A 27,365-nucleotide genomic window follows, 5' to 3' on the forward strand; every position below is an offset into this window, starting at 1 on the left:
GTGAGATAGCGCTTCCATGAAGAAGCAATTGGTTGGGGTCCCAGGCTCAGCCCGTTCCGCCCCTAGGAACACATCCCAGCATGTCCCTCTTCTATGGCATCCATATCCCAGTACTTCTGCTCAGCTCCAGGAGGTAAGGATGTATTTTTGTAAAGCGCTTGTGGGAACTGCTGCCGAGGATCTCTTTGTGTCCCTTAGTGCAGTTCTATGATCAGGTGCTCTCCTAGCTGCCCTATTCAATGACCAGTTTTCTGTGTTCTCACACATGAAGGGATCTACTTGTTGTGAAGAATTTTTGGGCTCAGCGTTACATTTATCTATAACTAACTATCTTACTATGTGTTTATTTTGCTGTAGAGTCTCCAGCATCCAATGCATGCCTGCTGGCTGACTCCATCAGTTTGCCTTCACAAGAACAAGCTTCATCTGTCACTGGCTCCCTTCCTCTACCTTTGTAGAGCTTCCATATACATAATCAGAGGGCAATTTGGCCTTTTTTTCCACCCTACGCCACGTTGGCTTATCCAGAGTACTTGTTCTTCTTGGACAGTCCATTGGTTCCAATTAAGCCTAGGATCCCCTCAGAGATTTTGACAGAGATAGGTTCTGAAGTGCCTTCAGGGTCTTATTTAAAAGCCAGTTCTGAAGTTACCTGGTGACCTTAAACTGACATTGTGGGCTAAGATCACAGCATGAAAGACGCTTCTATGTGATCTTGACAAACACCCGACATGTAGAAAATGGTTCTGTCTAACTTATTTAGTCGAACATTTGTTGACAATTTTCCTTTCAAAATGGTTTTCCCCAGGTTGATGAAACAGCTGCTGAAAGCCATTCTTGAAAAAATGTCAATTTCTTCATGTTTGATTTTCGTTTTGTGGCTTTTAAGAGAAATGCGTTGGGGGTGGGGGCAGCTACCTGTTAACCCCAGTCCCTTTGCTTTTCAAGACCCTCTTCCATGCTCGCAGTGCCCTTTGTAATACTCTCCCTTCCGTTTCAGTCCAGTATTTTCAGACTTCTTACTCCCTCTCCCATTTTACTCCTTTTTTCACAAACCACTTACTCCTTCCAATATATGCCCTTTTATAGAGCCCTTACTCCCCTTCTTGTTTTACTCTCTTTTTTTTTTTTTTTACAAACCTCTGCGTCCCACTTTGCCCTCTTTTTCAAACCCCCTTAACTCCTCCTCTGCTCCTTCTTTTTATTTTACAAGCTACTTACTCCCACTTCAGCTTTACTCCTTTTTATCAATCCTGTACTTCCTCTCCTGCTTTACTTCCATTTTTTTCAAACCCCTTGCTCCTACTTATGCTTCACTCCCTTTTTTCAAACCCTTTACTCCCCATCCAGGCTTACTCCCGTTTTCTACAACCTGCTTACTCCCTCTATTGCTTTACTCCATCTGTCTTTCAGTCCTGTTACACTCTTCCTGTGTTGTGCCCCTTCCCTCCTTACTGCAATTATTTTTTCCAATCTCTTATTCTGCCTTCCACTTTACTCACATTTTCAAACCCCTTATTTTCTCCCCCTTTACTCCCTTTATACCAACCTCCTTGCCCCTCCTGCTTCACTCCCTTGGTTTAACCCCCTTATTCTAAAGCCTTGCTCTTATTTATTTTTACAAATGCCTTACTCTCACTTCCTCTTTACTACATGTATTTTTCCAAGTCCTTACTCCCCTTCCCGCTTTACCCCCCTTCCCGCTTTACTCCTGTTGTTTCTTCAAGCCTCTTTTTTCACCATCCAGCTTGATTCACGTTTCAAACCCTTACTCCCATACCTACTTTACTCCCTTTAATTGACAGTACTCAAGAACATTACATTTAAATCTCTCTGCTTGGCCCACCGGGTGATATATAATGGAAGCTCTCCTGTAATACAGCGGTTGACAACCCCAAAAGATAATTATGGTCCGCATACCCAAGGCTTCTTACAGTGCCCAAAATCAAGCAAGCCTGAAGTGGTGGGCGCTTCTTTGCCTACTCGGCCCCAAATCTTTGGAACACGCTACCTTTATCCTTGAGAATGATTAAGGAAGAAATAAAATACAGGAAACGTCTCAAAACACATGTTTTCGATTGATATGCTCTATATTAGTTACTATGTGACAGGCATGTCTATTAGTGCTGGAAGGCCCGTCTGGTAACCATTTGCTTTAAAAATCTCTATTATAGCATACTCCCCTCCTGCTTTACTCCCATTTTTTTTTTTACAAACCCCTTACTCTCATTCCTCCTTATTCTTTTTTTATTTATTTTTACAACTCACTTACCCTCTACACTACCCTGTTGTTTTGCTTTACTGCTGACTGAGCTAAAATACACTCACACTGAAAAGAGTCAAAAGAATCTCTGGAATGCACCTCTTAGTCTAAAGAAGACATTTATTAAATCACTCTGCAAGGCTCGTAAAGGAAGGTCAGTACAACCGAAAGTGCACCTTTAAAATGTGCAGAACGATAAAGTGAGAATATGTACAAATAATATTCAGTCTATAAACAGCAAATATATACATGCAAAGGCACAGATACCTATACATATATATATTCACCACAACGCAAAGCTAATAATTAGTAAAAATTAATCACCATGGGGCACAGCTGCTTCTTCATCTTTCTCTCAGTGGCTTCAAGCCAAGATCGGCCACGGAAGAGAAAGAGATCTACCCTCACGATATGCCAGGCATTTGATGTCTCAATCCTGACTGAAGTCTCTGAATCTTCTACTGTCAATCCTGGGTCTCTTATATACCTTAAACAAGCCAGAAAGGAGATTTCTAGAAAAAACCCTCTGCTCTCTGTTGTTCAAATCTACTTCAGGTCAGCTTTGAAAGAAACACGTTGGAACTGGCCACGTTCCCAAGGTGTCCCTCCCAAAACTAAACTGTTCCCTGCCATACCATAAACATCATCCTAGTACATCCTTATCTTGCTGACTGACTTGACTCCTCCACCTTATGTCCTAGCCCTTGATGAGAAAGAGCACGCAGACACGCAGAATAAAAACATGAACGAGAAAATGTGTTGCATAACATGTTGTGCACAGAAAAATACGTGTACCTTTAAAGTTTCAGTGAAGCTAAGGATAAGCTGAATACAAAATGGTCTGTAACTTGTGACTGCTAATGTGGCGGTGGACAGCTAAGCCAAGTGCAAAGTGGTGCAACCTGGAGTCAATGGTCAAAACACAAATATCATTACACCTGAGCTCCCCTTTTCCCATTCTTGTCTCCTTGGCACGCCATTCTCTTCTTTTTCTTCTGTTGCCTTTTCCATGGAAAAGGAATTTCATCATTTTTTTTTAACGTTCCCCAAGTCAGTAGGTTTTCATTAGTGACTTTTTATTCTTTTAAGAGTTCATCAAAATGGTTCAATTATCATAAAGATAACTATGCAGCTTGAATTAAAGCCCAAATCTCGAACCAACACATAAGTATTGGTGTAAACGTGGCTTATCACAATTGAGCCTTCCCCAAGAAAAAGGTTATTTTGGATCCCATACAGCCTCCATGGGCCAGTCGGAAGCAGGCTTCTGAAATCTTGAGTAGTTTTGTAATGGGCCTGCTAAATATTTTTTAGGAATCTTGTCACTAGTTTTGTATTCTTCAAAGGGGTTTACTTACTTATTACAAATAATGTGTATATCACAGACCTTGCCACAGGGGCAACCGAGCAGTCACATGAAATCTGACATGACAATGCTCCAGGTGAGTAGCCTTGTTTACAATTGGGTATAGGTAGAAGTCTTTAAAGTAGAAAATGAATAGCTGGGTTTTCAGACACCAAGTTGGGCTCTCCTGACAAAGTATTGTACATCTTGTTGCTCATCCAAGACCAGTTTTATGTGAAGTGTTCAGTGCTAAGTAGAGACAAACCTAGCTTCTGTACCCTTTTATGTTCCTTCCTAGACAGAGACACATAGTTTACAGTCTCAGTGAGAATCAGGTTCTATCAGAACTCATCTCTGCATTTACTCCCAACTCTAACTGGTTATTGTTGTGTGATGCCTTATTCTAAATTCCTTCACTATAATTTATTTAACAAATAGAAAGTGTTTTTCTCCCCACTGGCACAAGTAGTTCAGTGTTCAACAACCCATATGCTGAAACTGCATCTAATGAAAACCATTTGTAACTGGTGAACTGGAATGTCCATAAGGGCATATTTATATGAAGGAATTATTTTATATCTTACCATAAGCAACGTGTGAGCAAGGAGATATGATTATTAGGCCCCGGTGACCTATAAGGTGTTTTTAAGGTGATCTTGAGGGTGCATATGGTAGGAATTGCCATGACCTCTAAGAGAAGCGAAAGAGAAGATTGTTTGGCTGTCATTGAGGTATAAGTGATAAGAGAAGCCAAATATTTAGATAATTGCGCTGAGAATAGTAGGGAAGAATGGAAGAGGGTTGTGCTTGGGGAGTGAGGTGAGGATACAAGAAGAGAGTAACATAGGCAGCAGCATGGGGCCATTGGGATGCATGATAATTTCAGAATGGAAAGGAGGCTATTAAGGAAGGTTGAGATAAAAGTGATAGAAGCAGCTCTTACCTTCTGGTGGGTGAGGAGGAAGGAGGTTGTGCAGTGGTAGGTGAAGTAATGATAAAGTGGGTTTTAAATTGGAATTAGCTGCTAGCTGTGAGGGTGTGTGAGCAGTCGGTGGCATGGGTAGTATTTATTGTAAGAGTTGCATAGGTGCTCAGTGTGGCTGGAGTGATGAGATGAGTCATTAGTAGTAGCTGCCTTTGGCTTTATCATCAGTGGTGCTGCAGATGAGTGATTATTTGTAAGACGCTAGTTTCTCAGGCACAGCATGTTTTCCATCTTCGCAGCTTTGATCGCATAATTGTTTTCACAGATCACTTGTCAGGTGATATTTATAATCACAACCTGGGCTGCGTGAAGTATTTAGGACAAGCTGGAGTGAAGAGGACATTGTGCATCATGATGAGATATGCCGGGGTGAAGTTGAGCTGTATTTCATCAGAGGTCTGGGCAAGCTGGTGATGGGTGGGAGAGGTTGAGGATGTATTTGTTAACGCGTCCCTCTATGTCAATTTATACACATTAGGACTCGTTTTAGGCTGATGAATCTTTTGACCCAGTGGTGAGACACCGTAGAACGAGATAACTGATCAATATGTCAAGCAATATATCAATGATATTATCAACATATATCACCACAATATACTTCACTTTAGACATTGGTTAAACTACCGGCGCAACCATGACCTTTCAGTCATGAATAACCACACCTTTATTGGAGTTTTGTGAATTTTATTCCCTATTGATTACAATCTAATAGCAAGAGTATTAATCTCAAAACCATGAAGCAAAAGAGCATAGTCACAATATGGCAACTGTGATAAGATTTTGACAATGCAAAGATCACAAACATAAAAACACCAATGTAAGAGATACACAGATCAGAATGCATAAAACATCATATACGCCTTAGTTCAGCATAGCACAATGTCAGTCGCGTCAGTTATGTCAGTCAAGGTGAATGCCTAATCTAACCACTAATTGGCATCAGCATGTTGGACTTCATGCAAAACAATTTAGAACACTAATTTGGAAAACATCTAACTAGGGTCTCTATCCAAAAATACAGCAGTTGGTACCTAGAAAGGAAAAGCATGTAGACAAATTACAATAGCAATTGTCATAATTACCCTCCTCGGAATGAGTCAGCATACAGGATCAGTCTTCGTCTTCAGGACATCAGTTAGATCACCGTCAACCTATTTCATCTAGAGGACAGGGGACACTTCCCTCATAAGGAGGAGAAGTGTAGAGGGGCAGTCTATGGGTAAGGATGGTTTATTTAAATCTCAAATCACCAAACAGAGTGACAGAGTTTCTGGATGCAATCAATATCTTTCCCTACCTAGTTCTCTCGAGTCTCCTGTGTCATGGGTTTTTATCCCTTTTTCACAATACATTCCCCCAAAATTCTATTGGATAGTCACTACACCCCACTATCTTCAACCTATCAAATTATACATTAAGTAATGTAATTGTCACCCCACGATAATTTATAACACTCTGATTGGTCTTCATAATTGACGTCTTCGTAGGTGGCACATCCGGGGTTACTTCATTTTCTGGCACGTTCTTCGGGTCAAAAGTTCTCTTTTCTATGGTCGATTGTCCTTGGATGTTTCAACTAATGTTGCAAAAACGTATAAAACTTATACTAAAACAACTAGCATGCGAGTGAGAAAGATCCTCACTTGCAACATGAAACAAAGAAAAAGAACACATTTTGGGTCATGGCCTTTTGCGAATCAGCACACTGGAGAAACAGAAAAAATATGCTTTAATATGCGAGCTACACAGCTAAGTTTTCAGCTCATGCTAACTTAAGACTTATGGATTCTAATAAACACAAGTTTCGCAGATGTTAACATATTTAATTAATCATAAGCAATTATTTCTTATAGTCGACATTAGTATATGTGTACAATGATTTCTTCACACTTATAATCATGTTAGGAATATTTTAAGCAAACAATATTTTATGATCGTTTTGTATGCAGCATTTGTTAGGTATAAGCATTTCACATCTAAAATATGTAATATTTAAACTACGCTCTCTCAGTCCCTCCTCTGATGACGCTCGTCATCACACAAATCCTCTTTGATGTAATTTTTCACCTTGCGCATAATACGCATTTCAACATCTTGCCCTTTATGTGAGCTTTCCCATATCTCATTGAACATTTTCTCTCTTTCACTTTCTTCATTTCTTCTGGTTCTTTTAGTCCAATTTCTTTTTATTTTGTCATTAATTTTACATGCCCCCCATAATCCTAATAGACAAACCAAAACAATTAATAAACTCATCAGAATTTTTGCAAGTACCCCATTCCAAATGTTGGTAAACCAGCTTCCAACTCGGGCAATTCCTTTTCCAAATTTCTCCCAAACACCAAGTTCTTTCAAATCCTTCAAATCTATACTATCTCTAGTAAGGTTAGTAAGCATGCTTCTAATTTTCTTACTGTTATCAGGAATAAATGAGCAACAATGACGCTCATTAAGCATTTTGCAGACCCCTCCACTCTTTGCTAAAAGAATGTCTAAAGCAAGTCGATTTTGAAGAGTCATAGCCCTTTCTGCAGCAAGTTCAGTATCCATCAGGAGTATGGCTCCTGTAAAATTTGTCAACATGTTATCCACTATAGTAGACAACTTTTGAATTTTCATGGAATTCAAGATAACCCCTACTGATGGGATTATGGCTCCAAATATATCACCAATGACAGCCGCCACTGATTCTCGTTTTTGTCCAGGATGTTGAAATTCAGATGTTTTAGGTATCTGTTTTAAGTCATCAATTTGGTATATCTTTGGGAATACTATCCCCAAATAACATGTCCCATACCATCCCTTAGGGAGATGGTAATAAGCATTTAGCCCACAAATATAATAGATTCCAGGGATTGCTGGATCTTGTCCATTTAACATAAAGGTCCATTTACTCTGAAACAAAAACACATGCCTACATTCACTCGTACCCACAAACAAATTGTCTTGATCAGATTTTGGCCTATATACACAGAGTCTACCTACATGTAATGCATCTATAGCTAGTTTGCCTTGTGTCTTGATTGCGGTATAAGCATAATCATTTGCATAAGTACATTTTTCTAATCCTTTTTCTAATCTTTCTTTCAGTGCTTTGCGCCTATCATCTGTGATCTAAAAAGCTTTTCTCTACAGGCGATAGTAAGCAAGTCAAATTATTGTGATGTGCGTAAGCAGTTCCAAATGTGAGTGTTGGCTCAAAGAATCCCCTAACTATTTTTATATCATGCTCTTTAGCTAATTTATTTAAGAACTCAATCACAGGCACAAAGGAAAACACAACATCCAAATTTGAATAAAAGTATTGCACATGCTCTTGATTATAGAATCTTGTTAGTAGCAAGCTGCAACTAATTCCATAAGCAAGGGGAAGACTATGATAAGTAACCCCCTCCTGCACGGATGAAGGAATTTTAGCACATACATAACAATCTTTCGCATCCATAGTTTCCGCATACTCATTTAGTAAGCGATAGAAGACATTAGTAGATAGTTCTCCCTTTGCATTAGTCCCTTCATGCATATGTCTTGCATCCTGCTCAAATCTCTCCCACGGTGTTAGTGTAGTAGTTTCAGGTTTTGAAGTTGCGTTAATAGTTTCTTTCTCTCTCCATGGCATTCCCACAATCACTCCTACTATTATCACTGCACACACAACACCTATTATAAGACCTAACCAACCACACACCTTACTCCCTTGGCTACTATTTCTAATGTAAGCCATGTTTGTATAGAATCAGAATAGCAGATCAACAATTAACTTGAGGATAAACCCTTTTTCTTCTTCTTTTTTTTTTCTGCATATATTACAGCGCCTTCACTCACTCCAGGACCCTTTCAGTCAAGTCAGGTTAGCAGCTTGTCGTAATCAGGTTTCTTTAAAAGTCAAATTCGTTTTTCTAGTGTCACTTCCGGTAGTTTCTAAAGTCTCTCTTTCTTTCCAGTTTTTCAATTTAACCCAAAAAAAATTCTCGAATTCATTCAGGTGCCGTAGTATTGGCCTGGTACTTCTCGATTAAAACAGAATGCTAGGAATTCTTGTTGCCATTCAGAGGTTGTAGCGTATGCCCATTCAGGACCTGTATATCTTCTGTTTGCAATTCTTTTTCTTTTTAATCTTCGTTCACCTTGTTGTTCTCCCTCACTCAGATCATCTGCTTGTGAAGTATCACTCTCCTCTATTATTGTGTCATTTGATACCTCTCTTATCTTAGGGTGTGGCTTGTCTGGCCAATTGTCACCTCTATGTGTCTTGGTTCGATGTTTTCCTTCAGGACGTTGGACAGCACCCTCCTCTTGTGATATGGTGTTTTCTCTTGACGGACCTGTAATTGGTTCAGGGGACTCTGATACGTTTTGGTTTTTCTCTACAGTTTCTCTTTCCCTTTCTTGTTCCGGTTCTATGTTGGGTTCAGATTCTAATCCGTATTCGTCTATTTCTGGGAGAACCTCTCCTTGATTTAGTTCTCCTGCTGCCTCTACTGAGATAGGCACTCTGTCACCTCTCTCGAACTCACTGATAGTTTGAGGGACAAGGCTGTTCTCAGTGGGCTCTCCAGTAGTCTCAGTTCCCTCTTGACTGTTCTCTGACCCTGAGACTTCTCTTCCTGAAGTCGCTGTGCCGGAAACTTCAAGTTCCTCTTCAACGGGACACGTTACCTTTTTCGTATGACTGGCATGTATCCAGTTGGGAACCCTGGCACACTTCACAGCGGTAGTAGTTGTCAATATCACTTGATATGGCCCTTTCCAACGTGGTTCTAGACACGATTTTCTCATGTGCTTCTTTACAACCACCCAATCACCGGCTTGTAGAGAGTGACCTGGATCACCAATCGGCGGCAACGTGTTAGCTTCCACCTGGTAAGAAAAAGAGCGAATCACGTCAGCCAAACCTTTGCAGTAATCCAACACCATATCATCTGTAATATTCACTAGTGCCTTTGCAGGTACTGCTGGTAATCTCATAGCTCTGCCCATGAGGATTTCATGGGGAGACAGTTCTGTTTTCTTGTCTGGTGTGTTTCTCATTTACATCAGCACTAGAGGTAAGGCATCTGGCCACTTCATATTAGTTGCTGTGCACATTTTTGCCATCCTTGATTTCAAAGTACCATTCATCTGCTCTACTAATCCTGATGCTTCAGGGCGATAGCTACAATGCAGCTTTTGTTCAATGTTGAGTGCGGCACACAGGAGTTTAATCACCTCATTGTCGAAGTGTCTACCCCTATCTGATTCTATAGCCACCGGAAACCCGAATCTTGGTATCAATTCCCTGAGTAGTAGTTTTGCAACTGTAAGACTGTCATTCCTACGTGTGGGATATGCCTCGATCCAATGACTGAAAACACACACAATCACCAACACGTACTTCAATCCTCCACAAACAGGCATTTCGATAACATCCATTTGCATTTTGTTGAATGGACCTCCAGCTCTCCCAATATGGCTCAAAGTTACCACAGTTCCTTTCCCAGCATTCATCTGTTGACAGATGACGCACCTGTGGCAAGTGATTTCCGCAGCATGTCTGAATTTTGGATTGAACCAATCAATCTTAAAGGATCTAATCATGGCATCCCTTCCCAGATGTGCCAGCCCATGGTAAAGCCGGGCAAACTGTGACAAAAGGCTATTTGGCAGGACTAATTTCCCCTCCTCTGAAACCCATAGATCATCAGCTCTTTGTACACATTGCATTCTTTGCCAGGAACGTTTTTCTTCTTTGCTCGCACGACCTTGCAATGTTTTTAGTTCATCTAAGGTTTCAACCACCCGTAATGCTAGGTTTAAGCATGTGTCATTTTCAGTTTGTGGTAACAATTCCCATTGCTCCTTAAACGATATACAGTTCAATGCACAAAATCTTGCGACTTGATCTGCATAGCCGTTTCCCATAGACACAAAATCTTGTGATCTGATGTGAGCACTGCACTTCACCACGGCAACTTCGAGAGGTAACTGAATTGCGTGCAACAAATCTCTTATTTGTTCACCGTTTTTCACAGGAGAACCAGAGGAAGTCATAAAACCCCTCTGTGACCAAAGCTGGCCAAAATCATGCACAATTCCAAATCCGTATCTACTGTCAGTATAGATAGTGACTTTCAAATTTACAGCTGCGTGGCATGCCTTAGTAAGGGCGATTCATTCTGCCACTTGTGCTGAAAACACTTTCTCGAGCCAGGAGGCTTTGACGATGCCAGTTATGGTACATACCGCATACCCAGCTCTCAGGGTTCCTGCAGAATCTCTTAGACAGGACCCATCGACAAACATGATACAGTCATTTTCTTTCATTTGAGTGTCCTGAATATCTGGACGAGGCTTGGTGCACAGCTCAGTCACCTCAAGACAATAATGTTCAAATTCTTCCCCATCTTTAATTTCAGTAATTTCATTTGGTAGCAAAGTTGCGGGGTTCAGTACAATGCATCTCCTAAGAGTGACATTAGGCGATCCCATTTTGATCGTCTCATACTTAGTAAGGCGTGCATTTGTCATGTGCTGAGTCTTAGTTCGTGTCAACAGAATTTCAACTGAATGGGGAACCATTACTGTCACAGGGTATCCCATGACTATGCCTTCACATTGCAAAAGACTCTGACCAACTGCTGCGTCTGCACGCAAACAACCTGGTAAGGCTGCTGCGACAGGGTCCAAAGTAGCTGAAAAATATGCTACGGGGCGATTTGCATCTCTGTGGACCTGTATTAAGACAGACAAAGAACAAGCATCACGTTCATGACAAAACAACAGAAAAGGTTTTTCATAGTCTGGCATCCCTAATGCTGGTGCTCTGCACATGCATTCTTTTAATTCTATGAATGACTCAAGTTCCTCTTTTGACAAAGTTATAGTATATGGCTCATCCTTGACTTCCTTCCCTGTCAGTTTTATTAACGGTTTTGAAATAATTGAGAAGTTGGGTATCCACTGGCGACAGTAGCCCACCATTCCCAAAAACATCCTGACATCTCTTTTTGTTGTTGGAGGATTCATTTGCTAAACTGCTGTTATCCTTTCTTTTGATATTCTTCTGGATCCTTTCTCAATCAAATGTCCCAAGTATTTTACTTCTTTCTGACAATATTGTAACTTTCTGGGTGACACCTTGTGCCCATTCTTTCCCAGATGATTTAGTAGTGCAATGGTATCATATTTGCAACTGTCTCTTGTTTTAGATGCAATAAGCAAATCATCGATGTACTGCACAAGAGTTGAATTAAACGGCAGTGCAAGAGGTTCCAAATCCTTTTTCAATATCTGATTGAAGATGGATGGTGACTCTGAGAACCCTTGAGGAATTCTGCACCAACTGTACACCTTATCCAGGAATTTGAAACTGAACAAAAATTGGCTGTCCTCATGAAGAGGTATCGAAAAGAAAGCTTGTGATAGGTCTACTGCAGTAAACCATTCAGCATCACAGGGAACCTGGAACATTATTACTGCTGGGTTAGGTACCACAGGGCAACATTTTATCACAATTTCATTTATTTTTCTCAAGTCTTGCACAATTCGAACTTTTCCACAGGGCTTCTTTAAACCCATTATGGGAGAGTTACATGGACTGCTCAAGACCTCTTTCAGAACTCCCTGTCTGAGAAAATCTGCAATTATCTGTGATACTTCAATGAGGACATCTTGGGTCATGTGATATTGTGGCACTTGTGGGAACACTGCGTTCGGTTTTATCTGAACTTTGACTGGTTCTACTCCCTTTATTAATCCTACTTCTTTCCCGGTCAAATCCCACACTTTCTCAGTTACTGTTCCTTGTAGTTCGACAGGTAGATCAATCAAGGTATGCATTGGGAAAAGAGTAATCAGAGGGTAATCTTCATTTGTCCCTGTTTCTTCCTCTATAATCTGACTTTCATCTCCCTCATCGTCACTATTTGTCTGTACTTCAAATCCATCGTTGGAACAGGTAATTGAACATTTTGTTTTGCAGAGTAAGTCCCTTCCCAGTAGGGATACTGGACTGGAATCACATACAGCAAATCTATGTAGCCCTTGGAAGTTGCCAATTTCAACTTGTACCAGATCGGTAATCGGGTTAGTCATGTACCGATTTGCTACTCCGACCACTCGTATAGTATGCCCCGAGAGAGGCAATTTTGGGACTTCTGCACTTCGAACTGTGGAACGTGTAGCTCCTGTGTCAACCAAGAATGAAACCTTATAGCCCATCACCTTTCCCTCTACATATGGGCCTCTCTGATCCACCTCTAGGGATGCTGCAAGCCTGCACTCTTCACTGTCTGAACTATCATCTGACCACTCATCATTCATCCCATTTTCACCTCGTAGTGGGAACTGTTGTACAATATTGTTTTGATTTGTTACCTGACCTGTGACCTGCTGAGGAAGCATCACCTGTTGCTGTCCCATCGGAGCCATTGGCAATTGCATTTGCTGTCTAGGCACCATAGGAATCTGCTGTTGCACTGGTTGCATTTGTATCAACTGAAAACGTGGCATTTGTATCTGCTGCATGGGCTGTACCCCCTGCATTTGTACCAAATTATTCTGAAAATTTGGATTTTGATGTCTTATTTTTGGACCTCGTGAGTTTTGTAATGTACCAACATTAGTGCTCTGCTGAACTGCACCATCCTGCACCATCCTGCACCATATTTGGACACTTCCGTTTCCAGTGCCCCACACCCCCGCACGCGTGACATGGTGACACCTTTTTCGCTCCTTGAACATCATTTGGAATAACAATGTTATTCATGTCTAACCCGCGGTTCACAAACCCTCGACCTCTCGGCTGTGCCTGAAACACGCCATTCATTTGTGGTTGTTGCTGTATCATCTGCTGAACTCCATTTCCCTGTATTCCAGCCTGTGCAGCCCTGATCTGCATCACCATCACTTTCTCCTTCAGCTTTTTCTGCTTCAACTCAATTTCGTCACTACAGTATTTTGCATATTGCAATACCTCATCAATCGGTTTGGCTTGCCAACAAATCAGATGATTCTTAATCATTTGGCTAACCTCTGGTCTCAATCCTTCGACGAATCTAAACACAATGTGATTCATATCCTTCGGCTCGATAGTCTCAGTACCACTGTAATGCTTGAATGCTTTTAACAACCTCTCATAATATGCATGTATTGATTCCTTAACTTCTTGAGAAGTCCGGTCGATTTTCTGCCAGTCAGTCACCTTTGGCGACACCTTTTGTTTCAAAAACTCAATCACTTTATGATAATATTTCATCACCTCTTCTGAAGGTGCTCCGGTCACCTTATCTCTCGCCGGCTCCTTTGTCAGCCAATCTACCTCTCTCTTGCACTCGAGCCACAAATCAGGCGGAACAATGATCTCAAACAAGGTATTCAAATCTTCCCAAAGACATTTTGTAAGTTTCACAAACCTGTCCGTTTGTTGATACCATTTGATCGGTTTCTCTCTCAATCTAGGATAATCATTAGTAAAGGATAGAATATCTCCTCTGGTCCATGGCACATGTATTAAAACACCACCAGCTGTTTCTCTCATAGGTAACATTTTTACCGATTCTAAATCAGGCGAGGTCTTAGCTTGATTAGACCCTGGGCTATCACCCTTTCCCTTATCTCTTTTCTTTGCCCATCGGCCTTCCCATTTCTCTAATGCACCCCAGATTTGTGCACTTTGCAACAGTTCTCTCAAATGTGCCTTCATCCCTGCAGACCTCATGTGCTCAAAATCTTTTGAATCAAAATCTAATCTGTAACTTCTTTTCAAATGCTTAGTGTTTCTGATGTCGATATTGTATTTGTCTGCTAGGTTCGCTAATCTCTGATGTACTTTACCTACTTCCTTGGTAATCTTGGGACACAAGTATCTTAGTTCTGCCTCTGTGTATGATTGCAATCTATTTACTCCCATTGTCACTTCCACTAATTCGGCAGCTTCTACCCTTAGTCGTGTAAAGTTCAGGTATTCATCTTGTTTTTCTTTCTCAGGTTCAACTGTAGTCACTGCGGTCTTTTGTGAAGTATAAGTTTTCTCTAACCATTCATTTAACTGTTGAACTGTAAAACCCTGCAGTGAAATGTTCCCTGCATGTATCATTGGAGAATGTGAGGTATTCGTACTCATGGTTTGCGGGGTTAAAGCTCCCAACCCTGCTTGACGCATTGCTTCGAGAGGTGCCCCTACCGGACTAAGGTCCATTAAGGGTCTGGGTGGTTCATTTACTTGTTCTCCAGGCGCCATTATCTGTGGAGTTCCCATAGGCCCTCCTCTTATCGCTTCCTGTGTCATCACTCCCTGGTCACACACCCCTGCTTTACCTTGTGTGTACAATGGCACTGGGGGACCAACAGTAATGGGTAACGATATAGCAGCAGGTGTCTGACCTGGACCCAGACTTCTTGGAGCCTCAACTCCATATGTCTGTTCCAATGTACCCGGAACCGGTACTAATGGTGGACCAGCTACAGGGTTGTACCCTGGTATCAGCTGTGGTTGTGGTTGAGACATTAATTTCGGAGTTGAATCGATCTGTATTAGCTTTGGCTTTGTGTATATCGGGTCTGGCGGCACTATCAAGTTTGTAGTAATCTCAAGCACTGGAACATCAAGGTAGATTCTCTTTATCTGCGGTGGAGGCTGCAACTGTATCGGCAAGTCTGGTGCAGTGGGTACACTGTCACCATTCTGTATCAAAGCTGTATCGCTAGTCTGTACTGTGTCAGCAACTCCCTTTTCCTGCGTCTGGTTCCCAGGATCCAGACTAGTACTTGGAGCGCTATCGCTCACCGCATATGGTGGCGGGCGATCATGTAGCAATCTATCCATAAATTCCTCATCATCTGAATCATCTTCCTCTTCCCAGGATCTTTTATTTTCTTTAGATTTGCCTGAATCTTTGTCGGTTTTACAGGAGGCTTTCTTTCCCTGCGTCTCTTCTCTCTGTGTTATTGCTGGGAATAACTTCAACCCGTCTACAATTCCCCGTCTCCACATTTTGCTCTCATTATCCCATCTAGCCTCTGTATAGGATTTCTCCGCCCTTCTCAGTCTTCTCTGAAACCTTTCTTGTCTATGTTTAAGAGCCATCAAGTCCCAAATCGCTAAAGCCTCATATTGTGCCGGTCTTGGAGGTGATTTCTGCGTACTTAACATCCACCTTAGATTTTCTAGTACCTTTGGAATTAAATGTCCCATGTTCTGGGAACGCTAAACACCCCTCTTTCTCTGTTAATTTTCGCCACTGTTTCATCCATAAACAAGGCGCAACACCCTTTTCTTCCATAACCGTATAAGCTGGTGTGCCCTCAGGTGGTGTAGGTTCCCCATCGGTTGCGACAATATATACATCTCCCTTTAGAGCGCTCTTGAATGCTTTGACAAAATTCATTTTTGCGATTCTCTTATTTCGTATTTAATCAGGAATGGCTTAGTTCCCAAGATACTCTTCACCTGCCTTTCTCAGCCTATTGCCTCTCACAGACGGCAGCCAATCCGTGCGCGACCCCTCTCGACATCCGACCTATCTCAGCCGCGGCACCACTGACGTCACACTCACACACACTCTGCGGCTGACAAAGTCTTGCGGCTTGTCCGCTCCTCAGTGACCCTTACAAATCTCACAAACTAATGCAAATTATTGCAAGCACCTTAAAATGACAGCACAAATCTGTCGGTTTACTACAGGAAGGGTAACACATTCGCTTCAGAACTTTACAGAGATTTCACTTGAAGCCTCAGCCGCTACTCTCTCCTTATCAGTTCCCGCATACGCAAGCAGAATTCGACCTGCAAATTCTACTCTCGACTTGTCAATGACTCCTTCTAGTGCACTTTAGAATTTGTCAAATCTCCATCGAAGGTTTCATACACACATTATGACTCAAACTCGACTTGTCAACCACGCCCGATTGACCTATTAAACCACACAGATTACAACATATATCACATTTATCTTCATACTCCGGAGTCTTAGACCTCAACAGGTCCGTACACAACAACCAACCTCATGGATAATTTTTGAGCAACAAGCGCTACATTCACATGAAGTACGCCGACTTCCCTACTCTCATACTGTGGAGTACGCCCACTCCTGCTAAACAACACTTAATTTGGCCTAAATTCACACACATTTTTTCACAATCACCTGCAAGATGCATAAGCTTAGGCAAGCGCAGAGACCCTAACCACACACACTTATGGCGCCGAGAACATTCCCGACTCATTTAGGCAGGCTCCGAGATCCCGGGAAAGCCATGGCGAACTTAGAAACCCATCATACCTCCGAATTGCATTATCACAGAAAAACAAATTAAACAAAGAAACTCTGTTCTAGGGCCCCCAAGGGCCAAACCGTCGCTCTGCTACCAGAACTGTTAACGTGTCCCTCTATGTCAATTTATACACATTAGGACTCGTTTAAGTGCGATGAATCTTTTGTCCCAGTGGTGAGACACCATAGAACGAGATAACTGATCAATATGTCAAGCAATATATCAATGATATTATCAACATATATCACCACAATATACTTCACTTTAGACATTGGTTAAACTACCGGCGCAACCATGACCTTTCAGTCACGAATAACCACACCTTTATTGGAGTTTTGTGAATTTTATTCCTTATTGATTACAATCTGATAGCAAGAGTATTAATCTCAAAACCATGAAGCAAAAGAGCATAGTCACAATATGGCAACTGTGATAAGATTTTGACAATGCAAAGATCACAAACATAAAAACACCAATGTAAGAGATACACAGATCAGAATGCATAAAACATCATATACGCCTTAGTTCAGCATAGCACAATGTCAGTCGCGTCGGTTATGTCAGTCAAGGTGAATGCCTAATCTAACCACTAATTGGCATCAGCATGTTGGACTTCATGCAGAACAATTTAGAACACTAATTTGGAAAACATCTAACTAGGGTCTCTATCCAAAAATACAGCAGTTGGTACCTAGAAAGGAAAAGCATGTAGACAAATTACAATAGCAATTGTCATAATTACCCTCCTCGGAATGAGTCAGCATACAGGATCAGTCTTCGTCTTCAGGACATCAGTTAGATCACCGTCAACCTATTTCATCTAGAGGACAGGGGACACTTCCCTCATAAGGAGGAGAAGTGTAGAGGGGCAGTCTATGGGTAAGGATGGTTTATTTAAATCTCAAATCACCAAACAGAGTGACAGAGTTTCTGGATGCAATCTATATCTTTCCCTACCTAGTTCTCTCAAGTCTCCTGTGTCATGGGTTTTTATCCCTTTTTCACAATAAATTCCCCCAAAATTCTATTGGATAGTCACTACACCCCCCTATTTTCAACCTGTCAAATTATATATTAAGTAATGTAATTGTCACCCCACGATAATTTATAACACTCTGATTGGTCTTCATAATTGACGTCTCCGTAGGTGGCTTTACTTCATTTTCTGGCACGTTCTTCGGGTCAAAAGTTCTCTTTTCCATGGTCGATTGTCCTTGGATGTTTAAACTAATGTTGCAAAAACGTATAAAACTTATACAAAAACAACTAGCATGCGAGTGAGAAAGATCCTCACTTGCAACATGAAACAAAGAAAAAGAACACATTTTGGGTCATGGCCTTTTGCGAATCAGCACACTGGAGAAACAGAAAAAATATGCTTTAATATGCGAGCTACACAGCTAAGTTTTCAGCTCATGCTAACTTAAGACTTATGGATTCTAATAAACACAATTTTCGCAGATGTTAACGTATTTAATTAATCATAAGCAATTATTTCTTATAGTCGACATTAGTATATGTGTACAATGATTTCTTCACACTTATAATCATGTTAGGAATATTTTAAGCAAACAATATTTTATGATTGTTTTGTATGCAGCATTTGTTAGGTATAAGCATTTCACATCTAAAATATGTAATATTTAAACTACGCTCTCTCATATTGAAAGAAGTTTGCTTACCAGGGCATGGCCAATGGTGGATAGACAGGTGGATTGAGAGTGGCAGAGGGGGCCCGAGAGTAGTTTAAGATCTAGTTGCCTACCATGCAACTGAGGTGAGTGAGTGGTCAGCAAGGAGCTGAAAGCTGTGTGTGGTTTTCCAGAATGTGTGTGGGACAGACCTGGCCTAGTGCTGACCTAGAATCCTGGTCACCTCGAATGGGTCTTTGTAACAACTGGGGGTTCCAGTGATAGTGGAGTTGTCCTGAAGTACAGAGGGGGTGCTATCAATATCTTGTTCAAATGAAGGCTGACTCAGCCCTCGCAGGGCAAGCGTGGTGAATGTGAGGGGTTGCTGTAGTTGCTTTGAATGGCTGAATGTATGTCCAAATAGTATTTCACTTATTGTTGGAAGTTGTGTGTGTGAGTCAGATGTCTCTGGTAAGGGATATCTTCTGCAGAGCGATTTAGCATTGCACAGGTAAAGTGAAGGGGTGTACGTGTTTGAAGAACGTATGTAGAAGTCAAAATTCTGAGCAATGTCAAGGAGCGGTTCAGTGATGTTATAGAGGGGGAGCTCTTGGGGTGTCTTAAGGTATTATGAGCGAGGCGATTGAAAGCTAAGAGAGATGTTGCGAAGGGAATGCTCTGCGGGATGTAGTGAACAGGAGTAGAGCTGAGACCATGGGTACGAACAGGCCGAGGAGTTGTGAGAAAGTGAGGAGTAGTATATTTTTGAGTGGATGTACACAGGCGGCAGCCTGCAGGGATGCTGGTTCGATCAGTCAGATGTAAGAAAGTCCAGGCTACGCTCCTTTTCATAGGAAACAGGCATCAATCGGTCAAATGTTAGAGTACAGGCCACAGGCTACAGTTTGCAGATGTTAAGGGCACCAGTCACTAAAATTTGAAAGGGTGCAGGCCAAAGGCTTCCTTTTGGAGGGGTGCAGAACACTAGTCAATAAAATACAAAAAGACTCAGGTCTTAGGCTTCAGTTTGCATTTGTGCAGGATGGTAGCCACCACAATATAAATTGTTAGCGCTAGTCACTAAAATATAAAAGGGCACAGGCTACCGTGGGTGCAGAGAGCTAATCACTGAAAGATAAAAGTGTATAGGCCAAAGGCTTCCGTTTGCAGGGGTGCAGGGCGCTTGTCACTAAAATATAAAATCCCATGGACTAGTCGCGAAAGTATAAAAGGGGACAGGCTTCACTTTGCAGGGGCGCAAGGTACTAGTCACTAATATATCAATGGCTACAGGATACAGATTGTATGAAATAACCAGAGGATGTATACATCTTTCTTTGTAATGATCAAACCAAAACTACTACCATCAAATCACAAAAACCATGGAAAGTATCCACGGTGGGGAACTAGAAGCTATTGGGCCTCAAGGGTGCACTGGCCTCCAAACAGAGGCTGTTCCACACACAAAAGCCACCCAAGTGATTTCATTACCAATTTATATTTTATCACATTTTGTACATTTTCGTACCTTCCAGCTCATCCTAGACACACACAGAAGTGTGACAGGATGTCCTCACACAACACCAGGTGTGATGCCTCATCATAGGACATCCCCACGCTCTCCAAAAACCCGTTTTGATGGAGAGTGGGACTACACCCTGTAATCAGAGAAGTACTTACTAATAACTCAGGTTCCGTGAATGATTTGATTAAAAAACAATGTGGAAATCCAGTCTGGGTTTTTACTATATAGGGTACCACTTGGTATTACAATCTAGGTGGGGGGGAGTAGGGGAACTAGTACTCCAGCCACACTTAACCATACACATGATTCTGCCTAGTGTCGCAACCGAGTCCATGATATTTGTCAGAACGGACATTGGATTCTCTGGTGGCATATACTCAATGTATATGCCAGTATGTTGGTGGTCTAACTCTTGTCGCCACCCTACGTTCCTAGGTCCCTTAGTTACCCTAATTAAGAGACATCTGGGCCTATAGAGGAAGGGCTGAGGAACCCCGTTAGTCACACTTACACCAAGGTGCATCCCTTGCCGGAACAAACTAAAAGGGCATCAGTTACGTTTATTGCAAGGGCGATCAAGACTTGTCTGTGTACATGGATGGAGAAAGAGGTTTTTTAGATGACCAAAAGGTAAGAAACAGGAAACTGTGTGCTTTATTCAGTTTAGTGAATATTTGGTGTTTTTAAACTTCTCTTTTCTTTCTTGTAATGATTTGTCTGAGCTGCACGGTTCTCATACTGCCCTGGTGCTTTCCATTTCAGGAGAAAGATAAAGCCCACGAAGGAGCACGTCCCATGAGAGCCATCTTCCTTTCGGACGGGAACCTCTTCACCACCGGGTTCAGCCGCATGAGCGAACGGCAGCTCGCACTTTGGAACCCGGTACCTTCAGAGTCCCCTTTCAGAACGTGCTGAGCACTGAGTGACTTGCTTCCTCTGAGTTTACCCTTATGTTGAGGCTGGTTTAGTATTCTGGGACCTGGGAGGCCAGATATTGAGTTTCCACATTCTAGAAGGACCAAGGGCCTGTCACCTAAATGCTTGCTTTGCCAAAGTTGTGCATTGATTATCCTCCTAGTTAATATATAATCCAACATACGCTTGTTCATTGCGGCGAGTGATCGTTTGCATCCTGTTTCTGCTCAAGTATGAATGAATTCTCTAAGGCAGTGGTTCCCAACCTCTGGTCCGGGGAACCAGGGGGGCCACGACTGCTTAGAAAATTAAATAATATTAACAGATTAGGTCCCCATCTTTAAGTAATGGGTCAGTTGGGGGTCCCTGGATTCCAATAATGATCAGTGGGGGTCCCCTTGTTCCAGTAATGATAAAGTAGGGGTCCACTGAAGTCAAAAGGTTGGGAACCGCTGCTCTAGGGTTCTTGTGTTTATACGAGTGACCACTTCTCTCCAAATTCATGTGGATAAAGTCCAGACCTGAACTTTTCACCCACAAATCAATGTTTTGTGGTGCATTCTGTTAATTAGTTCAGTGGAAGAACAGCAAGACTACAACACCCAGAATGCATAAGGTGTTCACAACCGCGTTCAGGAAACAGCATCATTAATGACCTGGAAGGATGCGGTCACCTTAATATGAAAAATCGAAAAAAAGAATTATGATTTTATAGGTAGCACTGGTATATCAAAATGGCTAAAATCTTTGATTACAACAATCTCTCCCTGTTTATTTAGGTGCATATTTCAAATAATATACACACAGTTTCTGAAAGTTTGTTTTCTGTTATCTGCAGAAAAATATGAACGAGCCGATTGCACTTCATGAAATGGACACTAGCAACGGGGTCCTGCTGCCATTTTACGACCCAGACACCAATATCATATACTTGTGTGGAAAGGTAACGTATCATTTGTAAGATGATTTAGACACCTGTTAACACCAATGTTTATATGAGCTGGTGTGTTTCCAGCTATGGCAAGTAATTATTGACGTAATGCTTTTGTTGTGCAATTCAGGATCATTTTCAAAAACAGCTTTGTCCCAAAAAGGAGAACCAGAAAGTTTAAAGTTTAACTTGCATAGTTCAGAAGGCAGAGTCCTGCATGCCACGTGTGTCCAGTCCTACCTCGGTATATTCTTCACAAACAAAAAGAGCCCAAATGTGCACAATGAACCCAAATCTACACAAAAGAGTAACAGTGGTTCACATAGAACTCATTTACAACAAGATACTTGATAACGACAGCAAAATGGCTGTAGTTAATGATTTGCAGAATTGTAAAACACATTTAAACGTCAGGTAGGTTCCAGTTAGAGTAGATTTATTCATGTCCTAAATCACATGTTCAACTGGGCACTCAGAAGGCAGTGGTGCAAAGCGACCCCCACGTGACAAATCCGCAACCTAACTTGTGAATACGCAGTGTAGATAAATACAAGGTGCGTTGGTATACAAATAGATTCATATATGTTAATCCATTAGAGTAGGCCCATAGTTGCCTGTGTACATGCGACTCATGAAATGGCAAGTAGTTTGTTTGCAATAAGTGTTGAGGATGTTTTGACCCTCGATTGGTTATAAGGGTCTCTTCAGGACTTGGAGTTACCTGGGAAATGCAACCCATAGACAAGCTGTGCCCTTCATCATGCAGACTGTGGTAAACTAATCACCACTGTGTAGGAATAAAACAATCACCCACGGTTATGGTACCCGGGAGAATTGGTGCAGGAAGGGTCTAGGATTTCACTGTGGCAAATGGGGGGGTAGGAATCAAGTCCATCCTACTGTCTCTATGTTAAAAGAATGAGACGCGGATCGCAGTGTACCATCAGTGGCAGTGCTTTGCTAATGCGCCTCCTTCTCTTGTTGTAGAGAAGGAATATTGTTACATGGCACATTATTTCTTGGGGGGGGGGAGGGGGGGGAGACTTATTTCAATGCACAGCACGATTAGGGGTCTTTATAATGAGCATTATTTCTAATAGGTATATATTAATTATGATGGGAGTGATTTTCATAGTATTGCACCTTATGCTGTTATATTTTACAAGAATACATTAGGTTTGATGGACATTGAATAATGTATTCCCAACTTAGTCTTTATAGAAACTCGCCTATGAAGTAGTTTGGCCCAAAACCTTTTTTTAATACGATCAGGAATTTTCAAAGCTTTGATTTCAATGAGCTGACACTACTGGACAGCGCCACCAAGCTGAAAGTAGTTCCTCCATCTGTGCCTGGAACAGATGACTTACTGAGTCTGCAAAGCATAGCACTAAGGCACAGCGCCTCCCTTTGGCATATTACGCCAAGAGAGATATTTTTTGTGGGCAGTGAAAAGATTCCTCAATAAATGTAGAACACTGTGCGAGTTAATTGGGTGTTTCATACCCAGGATCCACAAAAAAACAACAAAAAAACACTTGCCAGAGGCTACCACACAGTTGAAAGAAACCAGTATTAATGTCTTCGGGTCTCCTTCTGTGAGCACAGGTATTTGAGGGTTTAATACCACACCTGCTAAATAACAATGAAGGGCGAGGTTCTACATTCCCATTACAAGTTACGCATGTTGCATCTGGGGGTGATGTGGTATCACTAACATTTTCCCATGTTATGAGCTGCAAAACCTGGAATCTTGCGTTTCATGTGGCAAAATGTGTGTAAGAGTACTGGGTTCAAAATTTGCATACACCCTGTAATCCCAATTTTTGGTTGATAATGTGACATGAGTTACCATTGTTTTTTAAGTGAAATGTCCTTTAATATTATCTTGCAGGGAGACAGCAGTATTCGCTATTTCGAGATCACAGATGAATCACCGTATGTTCACTACCTCAGCACATTTAGCAGCAAAGAGCCACAGCGGGGGATGGGTTTCATGCCAAAGAGAGGCCTCGATGTGAACAAATGTGAAATTTCCAGGTAAAGGTTACCAGGCAGGAAAGCGTTCGACGATTACATTTGCAAAGGATGGCATCCTTCAATCAATGTACTTGGTTTTAAAATGCATGTCGATTGCTCCCATTGACTAAAGTTATCAGGGGTGGAAGGATGCAAAAGTAGCATTTCCCATTTTAAGACCCATAGGAATGTTTGCATCTTCTGCAGCAAAACCTGATGAGCAGAGTTACACGAAACTTGACATGAAGGTATAATTTGGCTTTGAATAGGTTCTCTCTTGATTTGATGTTATGACATTGTTTACTCACAAAGCGTTGTCATTCAGACTTGGAAGTGTTAATCTTTTGTATACTGCTACTATTAAGTGTAGGAGATAAAGCATTTGGATGAAAGTGAAATGTGGTTGTGTGTTCTAAGTTAATATTTTGCTCCTTGTGTCATTTTTGTTATATCTGTTCACATGCTTTAGAAAAACATGTTCTGGGGCTAGGAGGAGTAGAGAGCCTGCGTGGATAAATTCAAGCTCAATGGTTCCCAACCTTTTGACTTCTGTGAATCCCCCGCTTTATTATTACTGGAACCCAGAGACCCCTACTGAGTAATTACTGAAAGCCGGGGACCTAATCTGTTAATATTATTTAATTTTCTAATCAGTCGTGGACCCCTCGGTCGGCTTAGCGGACCCTCAGGGGTTCCCGGACCACAGGTTGGGGACTACTGTTCTAGGCCAGAGGATGAGTGAGGTAATCCTCGAAAGTGTAGTAAATACCCTCTTCATCCAAGAAAAACAGCAATGGAATGTTGACTGATCATATGCAATTTTCTTTTTTTGAAGCAAGAAATGCTGGAAAAATTTAATTTAAAAAATCAGACGCATAAAATTCTCACATAATGCAACAAGAGTGTGTTCAGTGTCCCCAGTGATCACACAAAAGTATTGTGAATACAGCTACACGTGTGTATGCATTCAGTAACACAAGTGACTGCTGCCGTGCTGTGACCTGATTCCCTGCTCTTCCCTCCATCAAACTGGGACACTGAGCCCGCCTGGCAGCTGCCTTCCCGCAGTTGGCAGAACAATTCTCCAGCCATCCGGCTGTTCCTAAACCTTGGGGTTTTCTCATCAATATTTCAAGCCTTTCAATGCATATACTGCTCTCTTGCGTGAATAACTTCCATCGGATTATCTCTTCGATTATCCCGGTGCCCCATCTCTCTCTGTCCTTATCTATGAACTACTGTAAATTGCGGTAACCCAATTCTTTAGTTCGTACCGCAGTTGTTTGTTTTACTATATACATACACAAATGTAGGGATTCACTTCTCTTTTTTGTGATCACAGGGGGCACTAAGCACGCTTTTTTGCTGTATGTTCAGATTTTGTGCCTCTGATTGATTGTAGTTAAATGATTTTCTACTTATAGGCCTAGCTGAGGCCTACGATTAGTGCATATACAAAATTAACTGCTTCTAGCAGTTTACTTACTATGAATTGAAATATGTCCTCTTCTGAATGAGTCATTGGTTAAATAACACTGTCTATATTCAGAGCCTGTTGGCCAGGGATACAGCTTAGGTCCAGCAGGCTGTGGGGCTTGAACGTCAATTCACCAAAATGCCAGAGGCAGCGGACGTGACATCACATGCAATTTGACTTTGACTTTTACTCACACAGACATGCACATCTACACATACACACGCTCCTTCTCACATAAACACTCTCACCTGCAAGCATGCACACAGCATACATTTACCAGAAACAATTAGCATTATTCACTATTACTGATAAGAAAATTGACAGAAAACAAGAAAGGTTGAGTCCCAACCGACGTCCATAAGGACAAGCTGCCTATTTGTTACTGGCACTGATTTTGCCACCTCTGAAGCCAGGGTTCGCAAAGGCAGTGGCAGGGGTCGCAAGGAGAAACCAGAAGTGGCAACTGCGACCCCGGCGACCTTTAAGTGACGTCCACGCTGTGGAGGCAAGTGGTGCTGAGTACAGGACCTGGTTTAAGGTCATGCTCTAAGCCCAGAGCCTACTCACTGCCGCAGCAGTAGTGTGTCTGGGATAAGGACTGCACACTGAGGCTTTTGGCCAGAAATTTGGGTTGAGCCTAGTAATCTCTGGAATAAAGCCGTGTTGACCCACTTCAGTGATGCCATCTATAATGTTGTGATGACGCAGTATGTTGTGTCACCACTGATGTAATTTGTGTTGCCACAAGAATGCTATAAGAATTGTCTGAGGGATGTTGATGAAAGAAGAGAGTTGTGATTACTTAGTCATAACTAGTGAATTTCAAGGATTTTTAGATTTTTGGATCGTACCAGCAACATTTCTCCAAAAAACGTTTTCCAGACCCCACACCACTCCACACAAAAAGAAAACACACATGCTCACAGAAGAAAATCAATTTGCATTTAAAAATCGAAAATAAAAGGAAATACAAAAGATAAGGGACCATTGCAGATTTAGCTCAGCCTCAAATAATATTTCATTTTCTGTGTTATGATGCTATGATGTGTTCTGGCTTGATACACTAGAACCATTTTTTATTTTAATATTATGCATCATTATTTGTGTAGTTATATTGTCTTTTAATTGTGTTATGTTATGTGGCTCGTTGTGTTCGAAGTTGTTTATTGTTTATATTTGGATCTTGTAAAAGTTGCCAGAGATTTCGTTTCCCCTGTTTTGTGGTTGTTTTCTTCCTAATATTTTTGTATTTCTGTCTTTTTTGTATTGTGTTTATTTGTATATAATGGGTATGTGTTATAGTTAGTTAATTTAGTTTATCCCTTATCTGGTTCAGTAACAGACGAATATTCACGTTACAAAGGACTGGTGCTCAAGTACATGTGTGCGTCTGTTAGTGTAGAATTGGAGATGGTGTGAGTTCATCATATATGCAACAATAAAGCTTAGGTGTATCTGCATGGAGCAGTGACCATATTGTTAGATTGCATGTACGGAGCACAGATTGCCAGTTTTTCGAATGACACATTCAGTGTGGGTGGAAGAGAGGAGCAAGTGTTATATTCTTTGGGTGTGGTGTGCAATGGTGCCTCTTCAGATGATGCGTGAATGTGGAAGCAGTTCAGCCCAGGGAATGCTTTCCATATAAGTACAAGTATTAATCTGGTCGGTATGTAATAGTTTGTCCTGTACTGGAGTGTGTGTGTGTGGTGGGAGTGGCACATTGGACAATGCTAAAACAGCTTTGTGATTTGTATTTATTTGATGGTTGTTTAGTTAGATTAGGGGCCCAGAAGCTCACGTTCTCGAATCGTCATAGGATTTTTTTTTTTGTCTCTGTACATGACGTACGGATGTATTATCAGAACTGGTCCAGTTACATAGGTGCATCTTACTCTCATGGAGATGTTTATATGTTCTGAATGGAGCAATGGATTGTGCTTGTTTATGTTATGCAGAGATGTGTGTTAGTTGAGCATGTGATGAATTTTGCACACCAAGGTTCTTAAGTTAAATCGGTTATTC

General features: G+C 41.5%; 1 protein-coding gene across 3 annotated transcripts in view; it reads left to right on the top strand.

The window, feature by feature from the left end:
* Window positions 1–27,365, top strand: part of CORO1C (coronin 1C) — a 449,605-nt gene that overhangs the window by 396,900 nt on the left and 25,340 nt on the right. For all 3 annotated transcript variants that reach the window (XM_069214780.1, XM_069214782.1, XM_069214781.1), the window contains exons 6-8: window positions 20,761–20,880; window positions 21,752–21,856; window positions 23,739–23,884. In XM_069214780.1, the coding sequence (XP_069070881.1) occupies window positions 20,761–20,880; window positions 21,752–21,856; window positions 23,739–23,884 (371 nt within the window). The remainder of the gene's footprint in view (window positions 1–20,760; window positions 20,881–21,751; window positions 21,857–23,738; window positions 23,885–27,365) is intronic.

This window comes from Pleurodeles waltl, chromosome 11 (genome assembly GCF_031143425.1).
Source record: "Pleurodeles waltl isolate 20211129_DDA chromosome 11, aPleWal1.hap1.20221129, whole genome shotgun sequence".
Lineage (NCBI taxonomy): Eukaryota > Metazoa > Chordata > Amphibia > Caudata > Salamandridae > Pleurodeles > Pleurodeles waltl.